At 40.9% G+C, this 23,041-nt stretch overlaps 4 protein-coding genes across 5 annotated transcripts in view; 2 read left to right on the top strand and 2 right to left on the bottom strand.

Annotated features, from left to right (window-relative positions):
- The window catches only part of LOC115727196 (probable histone H2A.3), a 28,341-nt gene continuing 5,300 nt past the window's right edge, over window positions 1–23,041 (top strand). Inside the window, exons 1-3 of one of the 2 annotated variants that reach the window (XM_048275758.1) lie at window positions 1–292; window positions 388–628; window positions 18,842–18,856. In XM_048275758.1, the coding sequence (XP_048131715.1) occupies window positions 95–292; window positions 388–612 (423 nt within the window). In that variant the 5' untranslated portion in view covers window positions 1–94 and the 3' untranslated portion in view covers window positions 613–628; window positions 18,842–18,856. Of the gene's footprint in view, window positions 293–387; window positions 777–18,841; window positions 18,857–23,041 lie in introns of those variants that run through there. The other variant, XM_030657365.2, reaches the window with a different exon arrangement.
- Window positions 851–2,371, bottom strand: LOC115727194 (protein DESIGUAL 3-like). The gene is made up of 3 exons (XM_030657364.2): window positions 2,118–2,371; window positions 1,817–2,022; window positions 851–1,201 (listed from the first exon to the last, which is right to left on the bottom strand). Exons 1-3 carry the CDS (start codon window positions 2,169–2,171, stop codon window positions 967–969), a joined length of 495 nt encoding a protein of 164 aa, XP_030513224.2. The 5' UTR covers window positions 2,172–2,371; the 3' UTR covers window positions 851–966.
- LOC115727190 lies at window positions 5,605–10,339 on the top strand. The gene is made up of 6 exons (XM_030657360.2): window positions 5,605–5,991; window positions 6,289–7,285; window positions 7,370–7,557; window positions 8,821–8,857; window positions 9,486–9,553; window positions 9,627–10,339. Exons 1-6 carry the CDS (start codon window positions 5,891–5,893, stop codon window positions 10,114–10,116), a joined length of 1,881 nt encoding a protein of 626 aa, XP_030513220.2. The 5' UTR covers window positions 5,605–5,890; the 3' UTR covers window positions 10,117–10,339.
- LOC115727202 (pentatricopeptide repeat-containing protein At4g21065-like) lies at window positions 11,674–14,956 on the bottom strand. The gene is made up of 2 exons (XM_048275757.1): window positions 12,425–14,956; window positions 11,674–11,903 (listed from the first exon to the last, which is right to left on the bottom strand). Exon 1 carries the CDS (start codon window positions 14,894–14,896, stop codon window positions 12,896–12,898), a length of 2,001 nt encoding a protein of 666 aa, XP_048131714.1. The 5' UTR covers window positions 14,897–14,956; the 3' UTR covers window positions 11,674–11,903; window positions 12,425–12,895.

Raw genomic sequence — 23,041 nt, forward strand, 5'->3', positions numbered from 1 at the left:
GCAACTTCTTCGTCAAACTCTCCGTCTCTCCCATCCCGCCCGCTCAAGCTCAATTCCCAACGCCTGCAACTCAGAGAAAATTCTCCGTTCTGCCATGGCCGGAAGAGGAAAGGCACTGGGCGCCGGCTCCGCCTCGGCGAAGAAGCTGAGCTCCTCCCGCAGCTCGAAAGCCGGCCTCCAGTTCCCCGTCGGCCGCGTCGCCCGCTTCCTCAGGACCGGCAAGTACGCCGACCGCCTCGGGGCCGGCGCCCCGGTCTACCTCGCCGCCGTGCTCGAGTACCTCGCCGCCGAAGTAAGCCGATGGCTTGGCCGATTGTTTTCATTAGCTTGATTGAGAAGCCGAGTCGATCTTGATTCTAAATTTTGCATTTTCGCCGTTCGACTTAGGTTCTGGAGCTGGCTGGGAACGCGGCGAGGGACAACAAGAAGACGCGAGTCGCGCCGAGGCACATTCAGCTGGCGGTGCGCAACGACGAGGAGCTGGGGAGGCTGCTCGGCGCCGTCACCATCGCCAACGGCGGCGTCCTGCCGAACATCCACAACACGCTGTTGCCGAAGAAGGCCGCCGCCGGCGCCGGTTCCCGGAGCTCAGTCGCCGTCGACGACGCCTGATTGACCTTCGAATCCTTTTTTGTAATCATGTCCAGACCAGTGTAGGAGAGTAGAGATCGTTGGTAGGAACGCCAGAAATGTGAAGGTGGGTTTGAGGTTTCGAACGATTTGACATGTAAATTGAAATCGAATGCCAATTGGAGACTCCTGATCTGGGATTGGATCGAACTGTCGATCTTATTCTGATGAAAGTACAAATCAAGAACAGCATATATGCTTCTTCAATCGATTCCGTGGGGAAAAATCCATTCACAATCAAACGTTCTTCGATCTGAATCCAAACATTCAGGCAACAACAGGAGAAATAAAAAAACTAACGAAAGGAGCAAACTTTAGAAGACGAATCCGAAGCAACTAAGCATGTTCCTGTCCTTGTGCTCTTTGTCTCTGTTGAAGAACCATCATCCTGTCTTCCTTCCTCGTGGCCTCGGCCGACACGAAGTATGCAACCGTGAAGAGCCCGTGGATGAAGCACAGCACTCCCCCGATCGACAGCAGCCGGTGGTGGGCGATCCAGCAGGTCCTCCTCGACTTCGAATTGGATAATGTCCCCACCATCAGCATCGAGAATGCGACTGCCAAAACTATCCTGAAATCACAGCACGATGTAGTTTCTCAGTTAGTCGGTTTCATTCGATTTCGCCACATGACTGTTGCACCGACACGAGTTTGGGGGGCTTGATCGGCCTAGAATCAATATTTCTTCAAATTGTGGCAAGCTTGAGACATAGTTTGTCAGGCTCGGTATCTACTCCAAATTTCGTCACGTTCAACAGCACTAATCTACTCGTTACCCAAATGCGGAGGATCATCGAGAACATCAAGATCCACCAAGCTGGTAGTTGCAACTAACTCACGCAGCATATCATGACAACAAACCTTTTGCGACACGATACACGAATCCATGACTCGATAGTTCGTCGCTCAATTGACATGACCATTGAGCGAAATTCTCGAAATTGGACAAACGCTTGTCTTTGCACACTCTCACCATGTTAGGCCAATTAAATTAGGTAAATCTACTTAATAATGTCCCATGTACAGATGAGGAGCTCGGTATAACAACACGACACGTGATTTCACGTGCCCCATGCTGTTCGGGCCAGAGCGTCCCCGAAACCCATGAAGAAAAATCGTGCCCGAGCGAGGGATTTCTAACATCTATGACGATTAATTTTTCGGAAGAGAGAGTGAAAAAGTGTACCAAGAGAAAATGAGAGAGGCCACGGCTAATTGCTTGTTAGCGGTCTCTCTGTTCAAATCCTCCTTGGACCAAATGCAAACGCATCCCCCCACCAAGTTGCCTATCGCATGAGCCAGCGCCAAGAGCACGCACGCAGCCAGCCCGAGCTTGAACGCTTTGTAGCTCGGCTCTCGACACTCGAACACCCGCACCTTCAAATGTTTCACCTGTCGAACAAATTTCACACACGTCGTCTTCACTCCTCATCTCTTTTTTTTTTTATCGCCTCTTGATAAGGAGAAGCAGACATTTGATGCCTTACCTGATTCTCAGCTTTCTCGGCCTCGATGCCGAGAATCCCGGCGACCACATCCATGACCAAGATCAACACACAGAACAAGAATCCCGCCTTCTTCACCAACTCGAAACGGCGATCGCGGGGGCAGTGGGCGGGACGGCACCCGAGTCTCGTGTATGCATCGGTCCTCTCTGAATCAGCTCAGCCCAGGAGCTCTCAATTTACGAGAACACACGAGTCATGGAATCCGAATAAAGCAGGGGACAGGTGATGAAGGGGTTGACACCATTTTATGGGGGGAGAGATTAGCTGTGATTTGAAAAAAGTTTGCCTTTGTTTCTTCCTTTTCTTCTTTATTCTTGCCTTGCTCCACCTTTTGGTGCAAAATGAAAATTCGGATTCCTTGCATGGAGGAAGAAGAAAAGGCAAGCACAACTCCAATTTTACGATCTTACTCTTACAGCAGAAAGAACGAGTAATTACTAACCTCTTTTCGATTTATCGGACGAATTTCACCGTACGAAAATACGAGAACACATTTGTATAATACGCGATTCGCACGGGTTTTTCTAGCATGTGATTCCTTCTATCGGGTAAGTGATAAACTTAGATTACGTAAATAATTACTTTCTGACGGGAGTAGATTCATAATAAGAAAAAATAAGTTGAGAAAGAAAGTATTTGCGTCTCCTGCAAGAATATTGGTAAATTTGATCGAGGGTGATGATGACATTATCCATGCCAATTGTGTTTAGTCGATTGATGATTACGTAATTTCTCGAGAATCCCCTCGCTTCGACATGAACCACCTTGACTTTGCCCGGACTGAGGAGGACTTAGGGTTTGATATTATAGTGCAATTGAGGTCGAAACTTACTTAGAGATCAAACATACTTGAAGAAAAAGGATGGAAAGGTTAGAAGTCATGCCGTAATTTACATCATTGTTATACGTAGGTATTGTCTTTAAACTTTGAGGTTCCGTTTGTTTTACGGAAAAACAAATGATTTAGAAAATATTTTTCAAAAAAAATGATCGCTTGTATCGATTGAAAAAATTGAATGAACGAAAAATATTTTTGTCGCCCACAAAAACGTTTGTACATAAATTGTAGTCGACAATGAGAACATTATTCATTGACCAATTATTTCAAGTGATAAAAATGATTATTTTAAAAAATATTTTTTGAATTATTCATTTTTTGTGAAATAATATAATCAGTTAATTACTATTGTAAAAACGGTTTTATATTTCTTTCAAATGGAAGAAGAAAGATGGTTGTTGTTAGTGGAAACGAAAGTGATTAAAATAATGTCCACTTTCTCGTTTCTTGAGAATCATTCCACGTGACCCAACAGCACAATAACATGAACAGATTTACCCCAAATAAAGAAACAACTGATGTGTGAATTAGCCCATTTTAATTTTAAGTTCAGTTTGTTTTGCGAAAAACAGACTTCTAAATTTTTTTTTGAATTTTCCAGCAACCGTTTCAAAAAAAGTAGAAAAGTCGAGGAAAACATTTTCACCTTATAGAAAAAACACTGTTAAAAGCGGAGAAGATAATTTTCCCCCTTTTGAAGAGAGAAAATTATTTTTCCTCATCTTTCCTCCCTCCATTTCCTTTTAAAATATTTAAAAAAATTTGAAATTTGTTTCCAAAATTTTAATTTTTATTAAGTATTTATTTTGTTCCTTTTCTTTTTAATTAGTTTATATATTTTTTTACTTTTTTTTCTTTCTCAACGGGACGGTTGGTGAGCCTCAAGCTCACTAGACCTCGGCGAGGTCGGCGCTCGCTCGAGGTTCGCATGTGGCCCATCCGAAGAAGGCAAAAAAATAAAAAATAGAAAATAGAAAAAAATTAAAATTTTTAAAAAAAGAAACAATAAAAATAAACAAATTAAAAGGATTGCACTCGAAGAAAACTAAATTTGATTTTTTTTTGTATCGAACAAAGGAAAATATTTTTTAGTTTATTTTCATGTTTCAACCGAACGCCGAAAAATACCGTCATTTCTATTTTCCGGAAACAATTCATTTTTTGCGAAACGAACGGAGCCATACATGAGTCGTGCCTTGATGGGCTTGGATTCGACGAGCTGGTATATGGACCTATTTTTCATATGATTATCATTTTTACCGAGATTCGAAATATTCTTTGGTTGCGTTTAGTCGTCGGGATTTTGGTCAGGATAGGATTGGATATGATAGGATAAGAAATCTAGGGATTTGGCCATATCCTATATCATTGATTTAAGTCGGATATTCTCATATCCTATCCTATCCTATCCTGTATTTGGTAAAAGCTGTATATCAATATAAAGGACATATATGCCCTACGTTGCTCATGAAATATTTCGATCTTATTACTATAAAATTAATGTTCTCATACAAAAAAAAAAACTTGAAAATATACACATGTTATTAGATTTTCAAACCCTTTGCAAAAAATAAAATAAAATGAAAATAGAAATAAATGCAGAAGTTAGTTTTATATGATGGATAGGAAATCCTTCACCTTATCCAACCCTTCCATTTTTATCCGTTATATGCTCCTATATCCGACATTATTATATCACCGGATATGATAAAACATATCTTTTCCCTTTTAGCGCCTTTAAGTATTTATGTGGGCTTGGACAAGGCATTTATCCGGGGAGCTAATGGAAAGGCTTACAGAATTTGATAAATACTAGATTCACGATAATTCACTCCCGGCTAACCGTAGTTTAAGGTAACGAGATTTGAGTTTTGACGTAAAATTTGATTAGACTTATGATTATTCTTCAATTTCGCATTAAGCATTGTAATACAGCACATCTTTCACAATTATTCTTTTTTTTTTTCGGTTAGCAATTAAAGTACAAGAACCAATTCAAGTGTCCATTAATTGCGGTAAGTAAAATACAAATAAATAAAATTAATTTTTTTAAACGCAAATCTATATGCCAGCATTTGAATGTCGAAAAATTCAGGTATTTCGAAACAAGAGAAAGTCAAACCGTGTTGGATAGCTATTTTTTCATCACGAGAAATTATTTAGCAACACACACACGCATATATATATATATATATATATATTAAAATGAAATTGGACCATTGATTAGAGAAAGCCCTTGTAGGAATCACATCGGATCCACTACTTCTGACGGTCCATATTAATTATGGTTATTTAGGGTGCGGATGTTTCGTGAAAAATAAATCATTTGAAAAACAATTTTTCAAAAATAATTGCTTATTGTAGACGAAAAAATTTAGATATAAATTTTTATCGATAAAAAAATACTTTAATTTCAGTATTATTTCAAGTAATTATTTTTTGAAGTTTTTCAAATCATTTGTTTTTTGCGAAGCAAACGGAGCCTTAATTGAGGGTAAAAGTGAATTACGGACGACAGGTTTGGGCCATAGCCCAGCCCAATGACAGCCCATTTAATTGGGCCTTAGCCTCTGATGCGTCCGGCCCATCATCATCACTTCGCCGAATGAGAGAACAGGAGCAACCTCCCCCTGCGATGTTCACTTTCTTCTCGTATTATCACCAGCGTCATCTCTCCCTCCTTCTGCAGATTCGGAGCTTCTCTCCAAGCGATTTTCACTTTCTTCTTCCGGATCATCTGGTGGAGGTCGCCGATCCGCAACGCCAGATTCAGGTTCCGGCGAGCGATTGACCGAGCTTCGCGAGGCGATTTCTTCCGGAGAATTCGACACAGAGAGCAGGGCAAGGCATCGCGCTTGGGGCGGGGGAGAGCCAGAGAGAGAGAGAGAGAGAGCGAGACAGGGAGGGAGGTGCGATGTCTAAGAAGAAGACGTTCAGCGGGAGCACCATGACGCTCAAGGACTTCCATGGCGGCTCCATCCCCTCCGATCTCCCTCTCCCTTCTGCTCCTGGCGTGTAAGCTCCGGAATCTCGAGCTTGATGCTTTGTGATTCGTTTACGAGTGCTTTCTCTGTCTGAAACATTCGGCGGTTAATTTTTTTTCGTGTATCGTTCTCTGTGTCTCTGTGGCCGACTCGTGTTGCGCTAATACTGGATCTGAGCTCCGAGTGTCTCCTCTTAGTGTTCTCTGGTCATAATGTGTTCTGTGCGATATGATTTGTGTTGGTTGGTTTATGGTATTGCTCATTGATGGATAAACTGGATCTGCGACTGGATAGGTAAATGATTAACGCCTTTCTTTGACTGCCGCAGTACTGTGAGGCCGTCCGACCGTCCGGGATTCGAGAGGCAGGCTCCGTGGGGTAATCCTGTGGGCCGTCCTGATCACCGTTCTCGGCCTAACTCGTCCCCAGCGACCAGGCATTTTGATGACAAGTCGCCGTTCCTCAGTCAAACTATGCCTATTGGCCGTAATTTCGATGAAGATGAGCGCAAGCCCCTTGATGGAATATCAGCCTCGCGTCGAACAATAAGCGATGATAGCATTCGGGTTCCTTCCCGTTTGGAGCTGAAGCCACAATCTGTCACAGTGGGCAGGGTTCCAAGTCCGCAGGGCCAATCTCAGGTTTTGCAGTTGCCGAGCCATCCTCAAAGTGCATACTTTGGAGTAGCTGCAGAGGGTACACAATTGGGTATTAGTTCGCCAAGTGCAGGTGGAAATAACAGGCCTGGAGTTCCTGGGTCCTCGCTGAATGTCTGGGCTGCAAGGAAGGAGGCTGCAAGTGTTGGGGAGTCATTTCAGTCTGCCTGGTCTGCTTCAAGTGCTTCTTCCAAACTGGTACACGCCAGTGCTCTTGAAAAGGTATCATCTGGTAGGTGGCAGTCGAAACCAACAGTTCCGCATCAGGTCGATGTGGAAGTTAATAAGTTTGTGGAGGAAGAAAGTGAGTTAATCACCAGGGGAGTTGATGATGGGAAGTTTAGAAGGAGCAATGTGGTGGCTGCCAGGGAACATCATGATGCAGCACTGGCGAGGCATGTGGAGAGGAATTTGAATGTTGCTGTAGGGTTTCATGGTGGTAGGAAAGGGTTGCCAGATCATATGATGGTTGAGTCTTCAGATGGAAAAGAAAGGAGCCCACTTATTTATTCTGAGTCTGTTAAACTGATGCATACAGAGGGTAAACTTGGTCAATCTAGATTGCAGCAACCAGTGCCTTCAGAAGCATCAGAGAGGCCTAAGTTGAAGTTATTTCCTAGGACGAGGCCATTGGAGAGTTCTGAACTGCCTTCTGGCGAGCCTAAACTGGTAGGCATTCTAAGTACTCCTACAGTTATCATCGTGGTTGTCTATGTTTTAATTTTGTTCCCGTTGCTTCTTGGATTGATATAGGTGCATCAGAGACCAATTGACTTGGTACACTCAGGAATGACTGATGAATTGCAGGGCATAGTGAATCCTGCAAAGCATGCTTTACATGGACCGGAAAGTGGGAATCTGGCAGTGGAGCGTCCAAAATTGAACTTGAAACCAAGATCACAGCCCATTGAGCAATTGGAAGGAGACAATGAACGTGATAGGTGAGTGACAAATGTAGTCCTTTTATGGATGATTGTGCAGCTGATGCCTGGAAATTGAGATTATTGCTCAAAAATTGTTTTGAGGATTAGTGACATTGGAATTTAATCTTTGTTATCCCCTAATAAGAAACTGATAACATCTGGTTAAGTTGATGTATCATTTTGGTGCATTCAGAATACAGTGTAATTTCTGAGGATGCTTTCAAAACAATGTCTTCAGAACAGTCATTGCCACACAATCTTGTGCTGCATTTGTTTGTAAAAAGCAGAGGCATTCTTCCTGATGGACTGGTAGTTACAGAGTTTTCAGTTGAAAGTAAAATCATCACACATAGGTTATCTGCATTCAACAAGAGTCCCTATGAAAATCCTCTACGACGAGCCGATGGGACACAGTCTCACGAGGTTCTTTTCTTTCCTTTTGTAAAATGAAAATGGTGAAGTCATTTGGTTTTTTTAATGGGTGGTTTCTATTTAAGGTAATGCTTGATGGGTAATTCTTGCTTTTGTTTTTCTCATGTCAGCATTGCAGCTCTTCTTGTCAGCTTTGCACATTGTATTGATGTTGTTTGTCTAACCAGTAGTTGCATGTGGTTGGTGCTTGCGATGTTTCAAGTTGGTTGAAAATCGTCTACCAGACTCGAACTCGTTTCAATTCGAGGCCAGGGAGACGTTAATTTTTTAGACATCCTCTTGGACATCAAGTATTGAAGATGTGACTTGTCCTGTTATGTGTGATATACTGTTGGGCCTGTTGACTTCATGGCAATGTAAAAGGTTCACTTTATTCTATTGAAGCAGGACAGTTTGGATTTTTACTTTTAGTGTAATTTTCCGGTCTAGGACCCTCACTGAATATTTTGTCATACTCCTAGAAGGCCTAATGTGTTGCTTCAATGGCGATTTTTACTTTGGCATGGGGTTGGCTGAATATGCCAACAGCTTTGATAATTAGACTGAAGCAGTCATGCATGAAAGTTAGATTGGGCATTTGTCTTGAAAGATTTCCCACTGTGTCTTAGCAAATAAGATCTTTTCAATACAGTTGGTACAGGATTTGTAGAGTCGTCTCATTGATACATGAGTCATGCGTAATTATGCTGTGATCCAGATGGCTCACTGGAGTCTCTCTCTCTCTCTCTCTCGACATCTGAATATGCGGTACCTAAAAAGGGGTGAATCTCATCAATTCTTTACTGGACCTTTGCACTGAAACAGTTCCTTTAAGAAATTCTTACATGCTATCTGATATGATTGATGCAGGAATTATGTGTTTGGTGGTGCTCGTCCACGAGAATTGGTGAGTGCTTGTATTTGTTTCTGTCAGGGACATAAAATAGGTTTATCATACTAATGATTACTAGCATTTTTCTTTCTCTGGATAGATTTTAACTTGGTGTTATCCACGTGGCGCAAGGTCAAGTTTTGATATCTCCTTCTAACTTACCAATTTATTTAGGTGTAGTTATTCCAATTGAATAATGCAGGCCCTTATCACAAGTTTGTAGTTGAGATTGATGCAATGTCAATCACCAAATCACTGCCATGGTTCATAAACTGTATGTTGGACTTTTCATTCACTTTCCTGTCAGTAGCCATTAGAAAACTAATGGAGATTGGGAGGATGGTGCGTTAAGCATGTTGTTAGCCGGGTGGCGAGATCAGAATGATTGACGAATCCAAAAAGACGCGCAACTTTAATGGCCAAATTTGCAGTATACCCTTCTCAATGTCCTTTTTACTCTCTTCATTGGTCTTCCTATTTTGACCAGGGAGAGTTTCTCTCTGTGTCCTTATTGGTGGAAAAACAGGGGGGAGGGAGGTGGTTTCCCTTAGTTAATCTTGTTTTCCTTTAGGGTTGGTAACACTAGTAGCTTATTGTCCCAGTTTATGTCCCAACTCTTATCACATTTTATTTCATATTTCAGGTTCTTAGAGAGAGAGGGATCGATGATGTACCTGTCAACAATCACGATTTGGGACCAAGTTCTGACAGGTATGCATTTTGTGCCTTTTTTGTTGTGCACATTTCCGGATGTTGATTATAATTGGTGAACTTTTCTGTGCAGGTTAAAAAATGATGTTCCAAAGACGGAGAGAGCTTCAGGGAATGTTATACCTACCTATCACAGCCAACAATCTGAAAACCTTGTTATTGATCAGAGAAATGGGAAGAAATTTGAGAGGAAGGATCAAAGGATAGTTGAAAAAGATGATGTACAAAGGAGGAGCTGGCGCAACGAGAATCGTCAGAACGGTAAAGAAGCAGAGAAGCAGCAGCCGCCTCACCATCAACAACAGCAGCCAGAGAGGCGGCCTTCTCCCGAAACATGGCGCAAGCCAGTGGAGGAGCCGCCAAAACCAGCTTCCCCAGAAGCAGGTGTGCGATTTGGCAAAGCAGCTTCAGCTGTCGAGCTTGCCCAAGCATTTTCCGGTTCATTATCGGCTCAGCCGTCAACTCCAAAGTTTTCTGGTCAAAAGGGCATCCCCACGCAGCCGCAGATGCCCTTCTCACGGCTTACGGGTCCTGCTTCTCGCCCACAGATCAATGGTTACTGAAATCTCTCCGGATTGGTGTGTGCACACACCCAATAGCAGTGATAGGGAGCCTGGAAGCATTTCAATTGAGCATGTGCACTAAACTAAAGCACATGATCCAGTGCTACTTAATTTTTCTCCATTTTCCTATTTGTCCTCTCTTTTGGTTTATGATGGAGAACTTGCTGTAAGAGGACCGCATTCTTGCATTGAAGCCCTCGAAGGATCTGTTTTGCAACATCAATCATCTCCTTATCAGTCCACTTGAGAAATTAAATCCCTCGCAGTTCATCGAAATGCAGACGGGATTCCCGGCTGACCCAAGTTCATGGGAAGGGGATGGTTGCTTGAGTTGAGTTCACAGTTTGGATGCATGTAAGATGGATCTTGAGGCCGCTTTGGTTCATTTGATATATACAGGCAGCGTGAAAATTTGGTGAAAGATGTTTGTTGAATGATGGGGAAAGTCTGCCCATAACACCGGGAGCGTGAGCTTTTGGTTGTTCTAGAACTAGCTGACTCCTAATGGAGGGAATTCTATTGTCTTGACAGAATTTATCACTAATGAGAGAGAATAAACAATTTTCAATGTTTTGACCCAAAAAAAAAAAAAAAAAGAAAAGCAAGTCAATGTAGAATTCATGTGAATCTTCTTATTGATTTTATTTTTATTTTATTTTTATTTTTTTGAGTGATAGGAATGCTACATTACCTGTGAATTATAAGTAGTCTAATTAAAGATTAAATTTTGTGCCAACAGCCGGTAATTCCCTTAATCCCGAGGGGCAATTTTTCCTCGCGCGAGATGCCTTTGGGTGGGACTTCGACGTACGACCCCCAGGGCAGGTTTTCCTTTTCAACCAGCCAATATGACACTACTAATTGCTAGATTTACGCAAGAAATTAAAGTTTACGGATTTTAAGGAGATGATACGACATTAATACTAGTCAATTTGGCGCACGGGAAAGCTGATTCGCAAATAATTTAGCCGAGCCAGTAAGAAGCAGCTGAAATGCATTCTTGTAGTCTATCGCTTCGACAATTCATTATCATAGACAAAGTTGAAGAATAAGAGGTAACAAACATTTGTCAAATAAAGTCAGTGACGCAGTTGTCCTTCTCCGTCTTTGACCCCTAAAATAAGCTCTTGGAAGCCTCGCCAGATTTGGGGAAGCTTCTTGTATGGACCCGGGTCGACTAGACTAGGTCCACGTCTACCATTGATCATGTAGGCCCCGCATATGAGACCTGAATGATCAGCGGTGAAGAGCGACCCGGTCTAGCGGCCCTGAGTTCGGGGCAAGACCAGCCCCTGATTCCGATGTAGAGTCTCAATGATACCAGGACTTCAGTGGTCCATCTTTCTTCGAGAGGTCATATTGCTTGTGGAATTTTGCTGGCCTATTTGTGCCCCTCATTGTTTGATTCTCCGTATTTGGCGATTCTCCTCATGCTTCCCCACACCACCACAACTGTAGCAGAAAGTACAGGCTTAACGATGCATCCACGAACAGATCTTCCCTATCCCCCTTTTCATCATTTTTACCCCAGGAAGCAAGGGTTACCACTGAAGTCTCAATGATACCAGGACTTCAGTGGTCCATCTTTCTTTAAGAGGTCATATTGCTTGTGGAAATTGCTGGCCTATTTGTGCCTCTCATTCTTTGATTCTCAGTATTTGGTGATTCTCCTCATGCTTCCCCACACCACCACAACTGTAGCAGAAAGTACAGGCTTAACGATGCATCCACGAACAGATCTTCCTACCCCTCGTTTCATCATTTTTACCCCAGGAAGCAAGGGTTACCTGTTGAATCAATCTTCTCGTTATATAAGCGTTTTTCAAAAAATCACTGGTGTTGCAAGCATCAATTTAACTGTGACATCTAGTTTCTGATGAACACAAGCCACATAGGTCTTTCAGGAAGAAAAAACTCCGTCCAACATCTAGAACATGCGAAGAACGAGCAAACCAAGAAGGTTCAATCAACTGTGTATTCTACTTCATTAGAAAGAAGTAGATAACATACTCATAGCTTGTGCTGCGGCAACTCTTCTCTACATACTTCAGCATCCTCTAAGAGTTCATTGTTGATTCGTTGCCAGGCTTGGCCACAGCTATCGTTGATATTCTCTTCTTGCTTATTAAATAGTAACAGCCGAAGCATAGGGTGAACTTTCTTCATTTAATTGGTAAATACACGGTATAAAGAGGAAGAGAAAAACTTGGAATTACTCTGGCCCATCCTGTTGTGAACTCGTCATATCAATATACTACCTGAAGCATCATAGATATGGTGAAAAAAAGTGTGAAACAAAGAAGTGTACCTGCACTGTTGGATTGTACAATTTATATACCGATGACAACTGGATGCTGAAGCTTGAGGAACTGGACTTTTTTCAGCCTTAACGAGCCCAGACACCAAAATTAACCACACGCTTTATTTGAGAAAGCACTTTTTCATGGGCATACTAGATTGCTTGTCTCCAACTTACTAAAAGTTCTAAACCTCACTGAAACAATCTACACGACATGTTTTTTCTGAAGTTGCTTTCACCAAAATTCACAGCAGGACCATTGGCCACTCTTAAAATAATGAAACCGGTGTATATCTCTGATGACTGTTTCCCTATCTAAGAGTTGGGAAGCAGACTTGGCGAAGTTTTGACAGTCAACACAAATTCCAAACATCAAAGTAAGGTTCTTTCCTGCTCATTGTGAAAACAAGACTATTCTCTCTCTTCTTCTTCTACATCCTGCATTGCCGACTTCACACGAGGAGAATCTCCATCCTTTAGTCATCCAATTAGTTTGCCCAAGTATGAATGCACCTCAGCAGCTTGTGGGTGCGAATAGTCTCCCATTATAAATGCATGCACCTGACCATTCACTTGGATCCACGATTGCCCAGGGTGCTTTTTAAGCCCTCCCTTTTGCATTTGATTTCTAACTAGAGCTGCCTGCTCCCATTTTTTATCAGTGGCATACATGTTTGACAACAAAACATAAGGTTCCTGATCACGTGAATTAAGTTGGATTAATTTCTCAGAAACCCTTTTTCCCATATTAACTCTATTGTGCAGTTGACAGGAAGATAGAAATGACTTCCAAATTGCAATTTGGTCAGATATGCCATTGCTATAAATAAACTCCTTAGCCTCATTCAATAAACCCTTTCGCCCATAAAGATCCACCATGCAAGCATAGTGTTCTATTCCAGGTTTGATTCCATATACATCTTTCATGAGCATGAAATGTTCATGACCTTCTTTAAGCAGTCCTGCATGGCTGCAAGCAGTTAAAATACCAACAAAAGTTATCTCATTTGGTATAGTTCCCTCATTAATCATATGCTTAACAAGCCGAACAGCCTCCTTACCTCTCCCATGTAAAGCGAAGCTGAATATCATTGAAGTCCATAGCACAACATTCGAGTCTTTACTTTGCTCGAATACTGATGATGCATCATCGAGGCTCCCACATTTGGAATACATATCAATCAATGAGGAAGAAAGGTGAACATCCTGGTAATACCCAACTTTCAGGATGTAGGCATGGATCTTTCGACCAAGTTCTAATATACCAACATTTGCACACGCTGAAATAATGCTTGTAATGGTACATTTGTCCACCTTCATACATTTTCGGACCATCGTGCTAAAAATTTCAAAGGCGTCTTCATAGTTACCATTCTTCACAAACCCAGAAACCAATGAACTGCATGCATATGCATCCTCGTAAGCTATTTCACAATTCTTCGTGCTCCTAAACATTAAAGGCCAACAATTAAATACTATTGAAGCCTTTTCAGTTTCTCCACATTTGCAATACATATCTATGAGAGAAGTCCTGATAAATTCATTACTGTTGACTCCCAATCTAATAGCTATCCCATGAACTTGCCTTCCAACCTCCAAAAGAGACAAAAAAGAAGCCAAAACCAGAGCTATGGAAAAGGTCACCTCGTTAAACACCGGTCCTTTTACCTTCATCTCATAAAGCAGCTCCAGTGCCCTTCTTTCTGATCCATTTTGCATAAGCCCATCTATAATCGTATTCCAACTAGCAACATCTTTGTATGGCATACTCTGAAATAGATCAAACGATTTCTCTGCATTTCCACCACGTAGGTAAGCACCAATCATTACGTTCCAAGAAATGGTATTCTTCTCTCTCATCAAATCAAACAACCTCTCCACAGCATTGATATCCCCGCATTTCGCATAAACATCAAGAACAGAGTTTGCCAACACGGTGTCGACATGAATTTGGTTTCTGATGATCCACCCATGAACACCTTTACCCAGTTTGAGCTCATTCAAGCTGGAGCAACACTTCAAGACACTCGACAAAGTGAAGTGATTCGGACAAACACCCTCAATCGCCATAGCCCTGAAAAGATCCAAAACCATCCTCCAAGACCCGTCGCGCGCAAAAGCGGACAGAAGAATCGTCCAAGCCCGGACATCTCGCTCGGGCAATGCATCGAACATCTTCTGGGCGTCGCCCAAGTTCCGAGCTTTCGCATAAAGAGCCAAAACGTAGTTGGCAACGCTCACACCCTGCACGGAGCCTTTCTTGATCGCTGCGGCGTGGAACGTCTCTGCCGCTGTCTCCGTTCCTGAGCAGCTAAAAGGGGGAGAGTGACAACACCGATGCTGAACTCCATTGAGCTCCAAGCTAGGAGGGTTCCCTGTTCCTGGGGTTCGAGAATCCACGAAGAGTAATGGCCGATGATCGGGCAGAGGAAAGGATCGAAGGCGGCTGCAGTTGGCCCTCAAGGTCAGTCTCAATTGCATAACCAGTTGCTTGAGCTCTCCGCTATGTCGGCTTCGATCGATCTGGAATGGGATCAACGGTCAACTCTATGGCCTCATTAGGAATTTACAACGGTCATGAGACATTATAAATGATAATTTATAATGTAACCTAGTAAACACTATTGACAATTTCCCGACCGCCCCCCTCCCAAAAAAAAAAAAAAAAAAATATTGACAATTGACAAAATAATTTCAAAAAATCGCCTTCATCAAATATATAACTAGTATTTGACAATGAAGTATAAAAATAAATCACATGACGATTCTGTGAAATAATATTCTTATTTCTAGTTAAAAGATGGTTCGACCAAAACACAACTCATCATTTTACCATTTGACATATATACCCATATCGATTGAATGCCTAATTTCATGATTGATTTGACCCGACTACTCTTGGAGGGACACGATGAACGGGCATTTGATTTCTTTTTTTTATGAGGATATTATGACAAGGTTATATGAAAAGCAAGTATATACGAAAATCATTCGAGAGAATTAACTCGACACACTTTCATCGAAACACCTTTGACTTTGCTCGGCTCTTACTATCAAATGAAAGTTCCCTAGTTCGCAAGTTAACAAGTTTTAGGGAAACCCGGAATGGGAAATTTTCCGAATGATTTCATTTGTAAAGAAAAAATTAGTGTGTAGGGTCAGTTTGTACGGTACTCTCGAGCATCGAGTACTTTTCGTTTTATGATCCAGTGCAATGTTAAGCTCAATTGGTTCGAAGAAAGTGCATTAATGATGTCCAACAGGTTCTGCTTAGTCGACGTACGTCAAGATTTTATTGATTTGTATCTAAAGCCCGCCTAGACATGTAAGACGGCAATAAGTGATAACTCAGCCATACTAATCCTGTGCGAATGTACATTAAAAGGGCTTTCCTCCCTAAAGCTACTAAGGACAACACCACCCCCCCAAAAGATTGAATTACTCCAATTGGTTGCTACAGCAAAAGGGCCTTGATTAACTCTAGCTCCAATTATGCGCCCATTACCATTCTAAGTGGCTCGTTGTATCGATCTCGAGAGTGCTTTCGTAATAAAAGTTCCAAGTGACAATTAGGGTAGAAGCCGAGTTGGGAACAACGCATCTTATCATGATAAACATTCTATTTGAGGTTGTTATTGCGTTTTTTTGTTTGTAGTTTAACATGACTTTTCAATATGCGGCATTCATTACCTTAAAAGACGGGACACAAAATTATAAGTCTAATTTAGACTAGCATCATATGCCGGAGAGGGGGAGCCACACACCGCCGATCCGTCGTCGGGTCCGATTAATTTCCTTGACTAAGCCAGCATAGACCTTATAATTCGCGGGCAAGAGGAGTTTGCGGAAGCTGTCTGCGCATGAGGTCAATGTGATGAGCAACTTGTTGGCACATCCGATCTTGGAATTAACGTGCAAGTTACTCTACTTTTCCGCTCTCGGAAACAGGTCCCTCGTGACCTATGATTAGTCTCCTTCGAGTCCTTTATGCACAGGGACTTAGAGAAGGAGATTGTCCCCAAAGTGTAGTCCATGGTACCACTTGATACTTCATTGGATATGATGTGTAGTTCTTGCCACCTTATAGGGGTGGGACCATAAATTAGGTGGCGATTTAGATGATTGATCATCTTTTTGCTTGTAATTAGAGACTTCTTATTTTGGTTCGACTCGACGGCAATAGACAATGACTCCTACGAAGGGCTACGATTGTGATTTGCTTACAATTATGACTTGATTTGAATTTGAGGTCTACTGCTTTTACGATTGTGATTTGATTTCGATTATGGCTTGGTTTGAATTCGAGATCCGCCACTTTATTGAACCGTGATTTTGGAAGAAAAGTATAAAAAAAGTCATAAATCTATTCTAATTGTGTCAATTTAGTCTCTCTAGCTAATTTTGGTAGGAAATCGCCGACGTGGTCGTTGACCGTCTTACGTAGCATGATCGACACTAACTTGGACAAATTTTGATTATATTCTGAATATATTTTATAATGCTAGCTTATTTGGTTTAATACAAATAGTAAGTACTCATAATTAATTAGGCAAAAGCCACCAAAAAGGGAAGAACTATAAAAAAAGTCTTAAACCTATTGCAATTGTGCCAATTTAGTCTCAATTTTTTTTTGTCAATTCAGTCTTAAACCTTCTATATTTGTACCAATTCAGTACTTCTAGGCAATTTTGACCACCGACGCCGACGTGTGCGTTGACCAATGTTGATTTGGACGATTTTTTTATAATATTTTGATATTTTTAATTTATTTATTTCCTTTTTCTTTTTGTTTTTTTCTTCACTTTCCTTTGGCTTGTTACCGATCCGGTGGCTGACCTGAGCCGGCGAGGGCGAGGTTGGCCTTGCCTAGGCCGAGCCTTGCCGGATCCAAGTAAGGCCAACCTTGCCATGGCTGGCCGAGCTCGTGCAACCATGGAGGCAGAGCTTGCCCGGATCGATATTGAGAAGAACAAAAGGAACCATAGATTGGTAGATCTGGGTCTGTTTTTGCTTGACGCTTTGATTGTTGGGCCTTTGTATTTGTTAAGGTCGCGATTGGGTCAAGAATATGCTCGATTTTGGATGTGTTTGACAGGTCCGGGAAGAAAATGGAAGAGGAGCACTATTGCTAGGCTCCGCGTCTCTACGCCAACAACGGCGGCTTCTTGGGGAGCCCCTGTGATGGCCATGACTACTTGAGCCCGAGCTCGCATAGCCATGGATAGGTTGGCCATGCCCAGATCTGAAGAAAGGCCGAGCCTAGCCATCTCCGACGAGGTTGCCTAGCGATGGTGGCTAGTAGGGGTGAGCAAATTGGACCGCTCGGACCGGGACCGATTGAATTTTTTTTTTAATTTTTAAAAGTTACCCTAAACAGATTTAGGGTTATGATGAGGCCTGATAGACATCATAACTCAACATATGGATAATGGAAAGCTGGCTTATCTATGTCCACGGAAAAGCAGAACTATAATGACCTGTCAATTCAAAATATTCAGCAACCATTTTCTCCATCTTCCACGACTGTGCAAGTGAAACCTCCATGTGAAGTTACTACTTGAGTTGGCTATGGTCCAAGAGGTCAGAAACCTAGGTTTGCTGCATCGAGGGAAAAACAGAAATACAGTGACTTGCCAATTGAAAATATTCAGCAGCCATTTTGTCAAGCTACCAAGAGTGCGCAAGGAAAGCCTCCATCTAAAGTTTCTACTGTAGTGTGTCATGGGCCAAGAGGTCCGAAAGCTGGGTTTACTGGTTCCTTGGAACCGCCGGTCCGGTCCGATTCCCGATTTTTGAGGGGAATCTGATCGGATCGGGAACCGATCACCCTTAGAAGCGAGGCTCGGCCAACCTTGTCCTTGCCGGCTTTGGTCGATCACCAATCCTGCGACCAGTTAGAGGAAAGAGGAGAAGAAAACAAAAGGAAAAAGAAAAAAAATGAAAAAAAATTCTAAAAAATGATAAAATATCATTAAAAATTGTCCACGTCTTTGTCGGCATCCACATTATTGCCGGTCGGTGTCCACGTCAATGCCGATTGATTAAAGTTGGTCAGAAGGATTGAATTGACAAAAAAAAAAAAGTTTAGAACTGAATTGACACAATTGCAATAGGTTTATGATTGTTTTGGTAATTTTTCCCACCAAAAAATTCAAAACTATACCCACTGTTACACATTGATCTTAAACTTTTCTCTGTGATGCCAAAAAAATTCAACCTATGTGACACATTTACCCTCCATCAAAGTTCTGTCAATAAGGACAGTTAAAAATATGCCTATATGGATAGCAAAAAGCAAATAATTTTGATATAGCGCCTATGCGGCTTAAGTGAAATAAAAACAACATATTATTTTGGGCCAAAAAATCATCCGACGAAACTTGATAGATTGTAAATGTGTCACATAACTGCAAGTTTGTTGTGCTATTTTTTTTTTTTAATGTCGGATGAACAAGTTTAGGGCTAATGTGTTATAGTGAGTATAATTTTGGGATAGTTCAAGGTAAATATGTGTAGCATAATTGAGTCTTTTTTTTGTTGTTGTGTGGCTTTTTCCCTAATGATATATCCTTGTTTAAGAAGAAATGATAGGCCTATGAAATGAAACGACCACTTCCTAACCAAAGTTGTGAAATTGGGGAATGTGAATCATATTTGGGAAATGACAGTATTATCGGGGACGGTACAATCTCAACCGTAGATCAATATATCATTCTTGCGTATTTTGCATAAAGTACTTATTGATTGGGAGATCGTATGGTTAAAAATAACTAATAGTATTGTTCGGATTGTCGGGCTAGCAGCTTTCTTAAGTTTTAGGTTGATTCTCTACTACTGGAAGAAATTACATAAAACTCCCTCGAATTTTGGGAGGATACATTGGATCTATGGATTATGTTATCATAGGAATTCTACTCAACGCGACTTGATCGAATTGGGAGAAACTGTAGATAATCTATTGGAAAACACCGACCAAAAAAAAAAAAAAATCTATTGGAGAACCTCTGACCAAAAAAAAAAAAAAAAACTATTGGAGAACCGCTACATGTTATTCTCATGAACTTTTGTTTTGTTAAAGCCGTTAACCTCTGTTATATTTTTCGTTAGCACGTGCAAGACAAATGATTTTTATTTTTAATCTCATTTCAGGAAGGAAATCTCTCATAGTCGTGCCCCACCGAAGATGATGGAAGGCCACAAGCCTAACATCTTCCAGATGGAACGACAGTTTTCTTGCCACAGGTGAGAGAAAGACAGATTTATTATGTCCAATCAATCAAATTGCTCGTGTAACGTGCATACTAGCTGCTTTGCATTTATCATGTGTGACGACCCTGACCTGATCCTCGTGCTCGTAATAGGAAACTTAAATTCCTTTAGGACTCTCAATCTCTTGAATCCCTCCAAGAGCACTACAGCTTTATGCCGTTTATAAACCGAGATAGTATGAGGATTGTAAAGTTGCGACGTTGCGGGGGAGGACATGTGGTGTCTTAGGTACACCGTCCTCAAAATCGACCCTTAATTATTTTCACTTTTATCAATGATTCGCATACGGAAATGATTTCATTTCAAGCTTTCGATTAGTTAAAAATCTAGGGGAAATATTTATGAGTAAAAATATGCTTCATCTATCCATATCATTTACATCAAACTATATCGATCTACAACATATATATGCATCATAACATGGCTCCATTTAGGTTTTCTACTTCGGGATGGTAAAATGTTCCAAAAAGTTTCCTCCCGCTTCCAAAAACTCCTTCATGTAGATCGATCACCTTAGGTACACGCCATTGATATTCATGCTATCCTTTTTCTCAATCAAAAGAACTTCATCTTTGCTTTGCTTTTTAATCTACATGTGGTAACCCTCATCCACCGATACGGTAGTCACGTAGCGTCTAAGAGTTACTTCTTATTTCACAGCCATGACATCAATACAATAAAATTCTACGGACATAATAATACCGAAACGAGAAGGGGGATTTACCATTACCTACAAATCTGAAAAAATAAGGAGTGAGATACAACTATTTTAGTAAGCGAATATCTAAAGCAAATATAGAAAGCAAGCTGGAGGTACAATTCATAATGCAAGCAATCATATCATACACGAATTGTTTCTGATTCCTTTTTATATATGCATAACATTTCTACTTTTCATATCATATTGCGCACTTTTTAAGGCCCTTTCATCCTTGTAGATGAGGTGTGTACACATATCTTATCATATCATGTCATGTGGATCCACCCTTTTCATACATGCTCAAGGCTCTCTTATCCTTGTGAATGAAGTATATAACATATCATATCATATAATCTCACCACCAAAGGTAGCAAGACCAAGGAGAGTATGCATCACATGTAACTTTTCAAGCAAACATTAGAGTAGCTAAAACTTTACGTCCTAGATAAGGGTTAGATATCACTTACCTCTAGTAGATAACCGTAAAATAAAAAGATTGGCCGACTATATCTTGTATGGCATGGCGTGGCGTCTCGGGAGGCGGTTTGGTAACGACGGCTTATGGTGGTGCTTGGTGGCCGAAAAATGAGGGAGTGAGAAAGAGAGTGTTCGGCTAGAGAGAGGGAGAGGGAGAGAGGTGATGGCCTAAACTCTAAGGGCATTGGTGCTATTTATAGCCTTTCTTGACTTACTCCGCAAGTCGGATTTGTCCTTATGTATTTTCCATATGGCATCACCTCATTGGAGTCTTCCCTTGACTTATTCTCCAAGCTAAAATTAGACATTTTCATTTTATTTGCTTGACTTTTTAAGTATATTTGTCTTTTTGTTTTCTTTGTGTCTTTTTTTTTTCAATTTAGCTCTAGAAACTTCCCTATTTTTTTTTTAATTATTTTTATATTTATTTTTCTTATTTATATCTATTAATTATAGTAATATTAATTTCTTTTATCTTTTCTAAATAAATTATTAGCATAGAATATTCTAGATATACCATTTGATTTTGCCACATGGCTAGTCAAGGCATCTAAAGATCCTAGGTTACTTTTTCTAATTCAATTTTGTCTTAAATGCTTGGCTTGTTCCTCAAGCAAAAAATTATATTATATTTCTATTTTTTTTGTCTTATATTTTTGACTTATTTCCCAAGTCGGATTCGTCGGTCCTCTTATTCCAACTTATTTTCTAAGCCTATTTTGTCCCTATATGCTAACTTGCTCTCCAAGCAAATTGTATTTTTATTTTATTTAATTCCCTTCAGAATATTCTAGATGCAATTTCTTGTTCTCCAAGCCAATATTTAACATTTAATTTAATTAATAATAATTTGGATGCCACGTGTTTATTTTTAATTTGTCCATTTAGCTCTCCTATAATCCTATACCATTTAGCTCCTATTGATGACATATTTTTATAATTGAATTTCTCATCTCTTTTTCTCTATAGGTTGCACGCCTATTATACATCAAAAGACCATTTCTTTTATTTCATTTTACATTTAAAATAGAGATTTAATACGTAAATCTCAGTACTCCTTGATGTCGCCCAATCGAGTGTGTCATAGGTTCCCATTTCTATTCTATAGATGCGAAGCATGACTAACGCTAATGACAATTTGGGCATTCTATTTAAATGGGTAGGGTCGTCTAATATTTGACTTGTTATTCATTAGTCTAAGACTTCAGAGGTGGAGCTTACCAAGCTTTCAAGATATCTATGCAATTCTTTGCTTTAGGTGCCTAACAAGCTAAATGTCGGATTATCTATTTTGCCGAATGAAATCGGCTCATATGTAATCAAGTCCAGAGGTGCCGCCCAACCCACGGTTTGACGGGCTCTAGCACGTGTCCGGTTGCCTATCGAGTCAAGAGCCACCTAAATTTTATCTCGGTTTAGGGTTGGAATCACCCGTTCCTAAACCGATAATATAATCGAACACTATCGAGCTTCTCTCTCATGACCAATTCAAATTAATGCGGGATTGGTTCGTCTCGATCCGTAGTCCTCCAGCAGCACATCACATAGTCCAAGATGGCCAATCCTTAACTAGTGTGTGGCTGGTACATGGTTCTTATATAAATAGACCTTCGTCGAATCCATGGCTAGTTTAGTTATCGACCTTTGTCGCCTTGCAAAACATCCCATGGATCAATCCCTGGTCGACTTCGGGGTGATCCTATGGTCGTTTCACAGCTACGTGAGATCGATCATAATCGATCCATGTTTGATTTATGGTCGCCACACAGTCGACCCTCAATCAATAGCATAGTCAATTGGTTTTCTGAGCCATGATCCATATTGAAGGCAATTCTTTGTTCCGTGGTGGCTAGCTCAACCCCTGGCGGCTATCCGTAATAGTCCGAATCCAAGCTTGAACTGGCCCTAAGATTTGGGGTGTCACATCATGACCATGACCACTACAAAAGAAAGAGAAAATTTAAAATAAAAGCTTGAAGAACTCTTATTTTCTCAAATAAAAATTTGACGTGGAACTTATTTCAAATAAATGTTTGAAGTGCCATCTTTAATTCAAAGAAGAGCTCGACCAAGAGTATTTTCGTCAATTTTTTTAATTTCTTTTTCCTTTTCTTTTTTCCCATTTCTTTTTTTTTCCTTTGTTTCGGCTGATGGACTCTCTCCGATTGTTGGCGACCCTA

The sequence above is a fragment of the Rhodamnia argentea genome, chromosome 3, assembly GCF_020921035.1.
Source record: "Rhodamnia argentea isolate NSW1041297 chromosome 3, ASM2092103v1, whole genome shotgun sequence".
In the NCBI taxonomy this organism is placed as follows: Eukaryota; Viridiplantae; Streptophyta; class Magnoliopsida; order Myrtales; family Myrtaceae; genus Rhodamnia; species Rhodamnia argentea.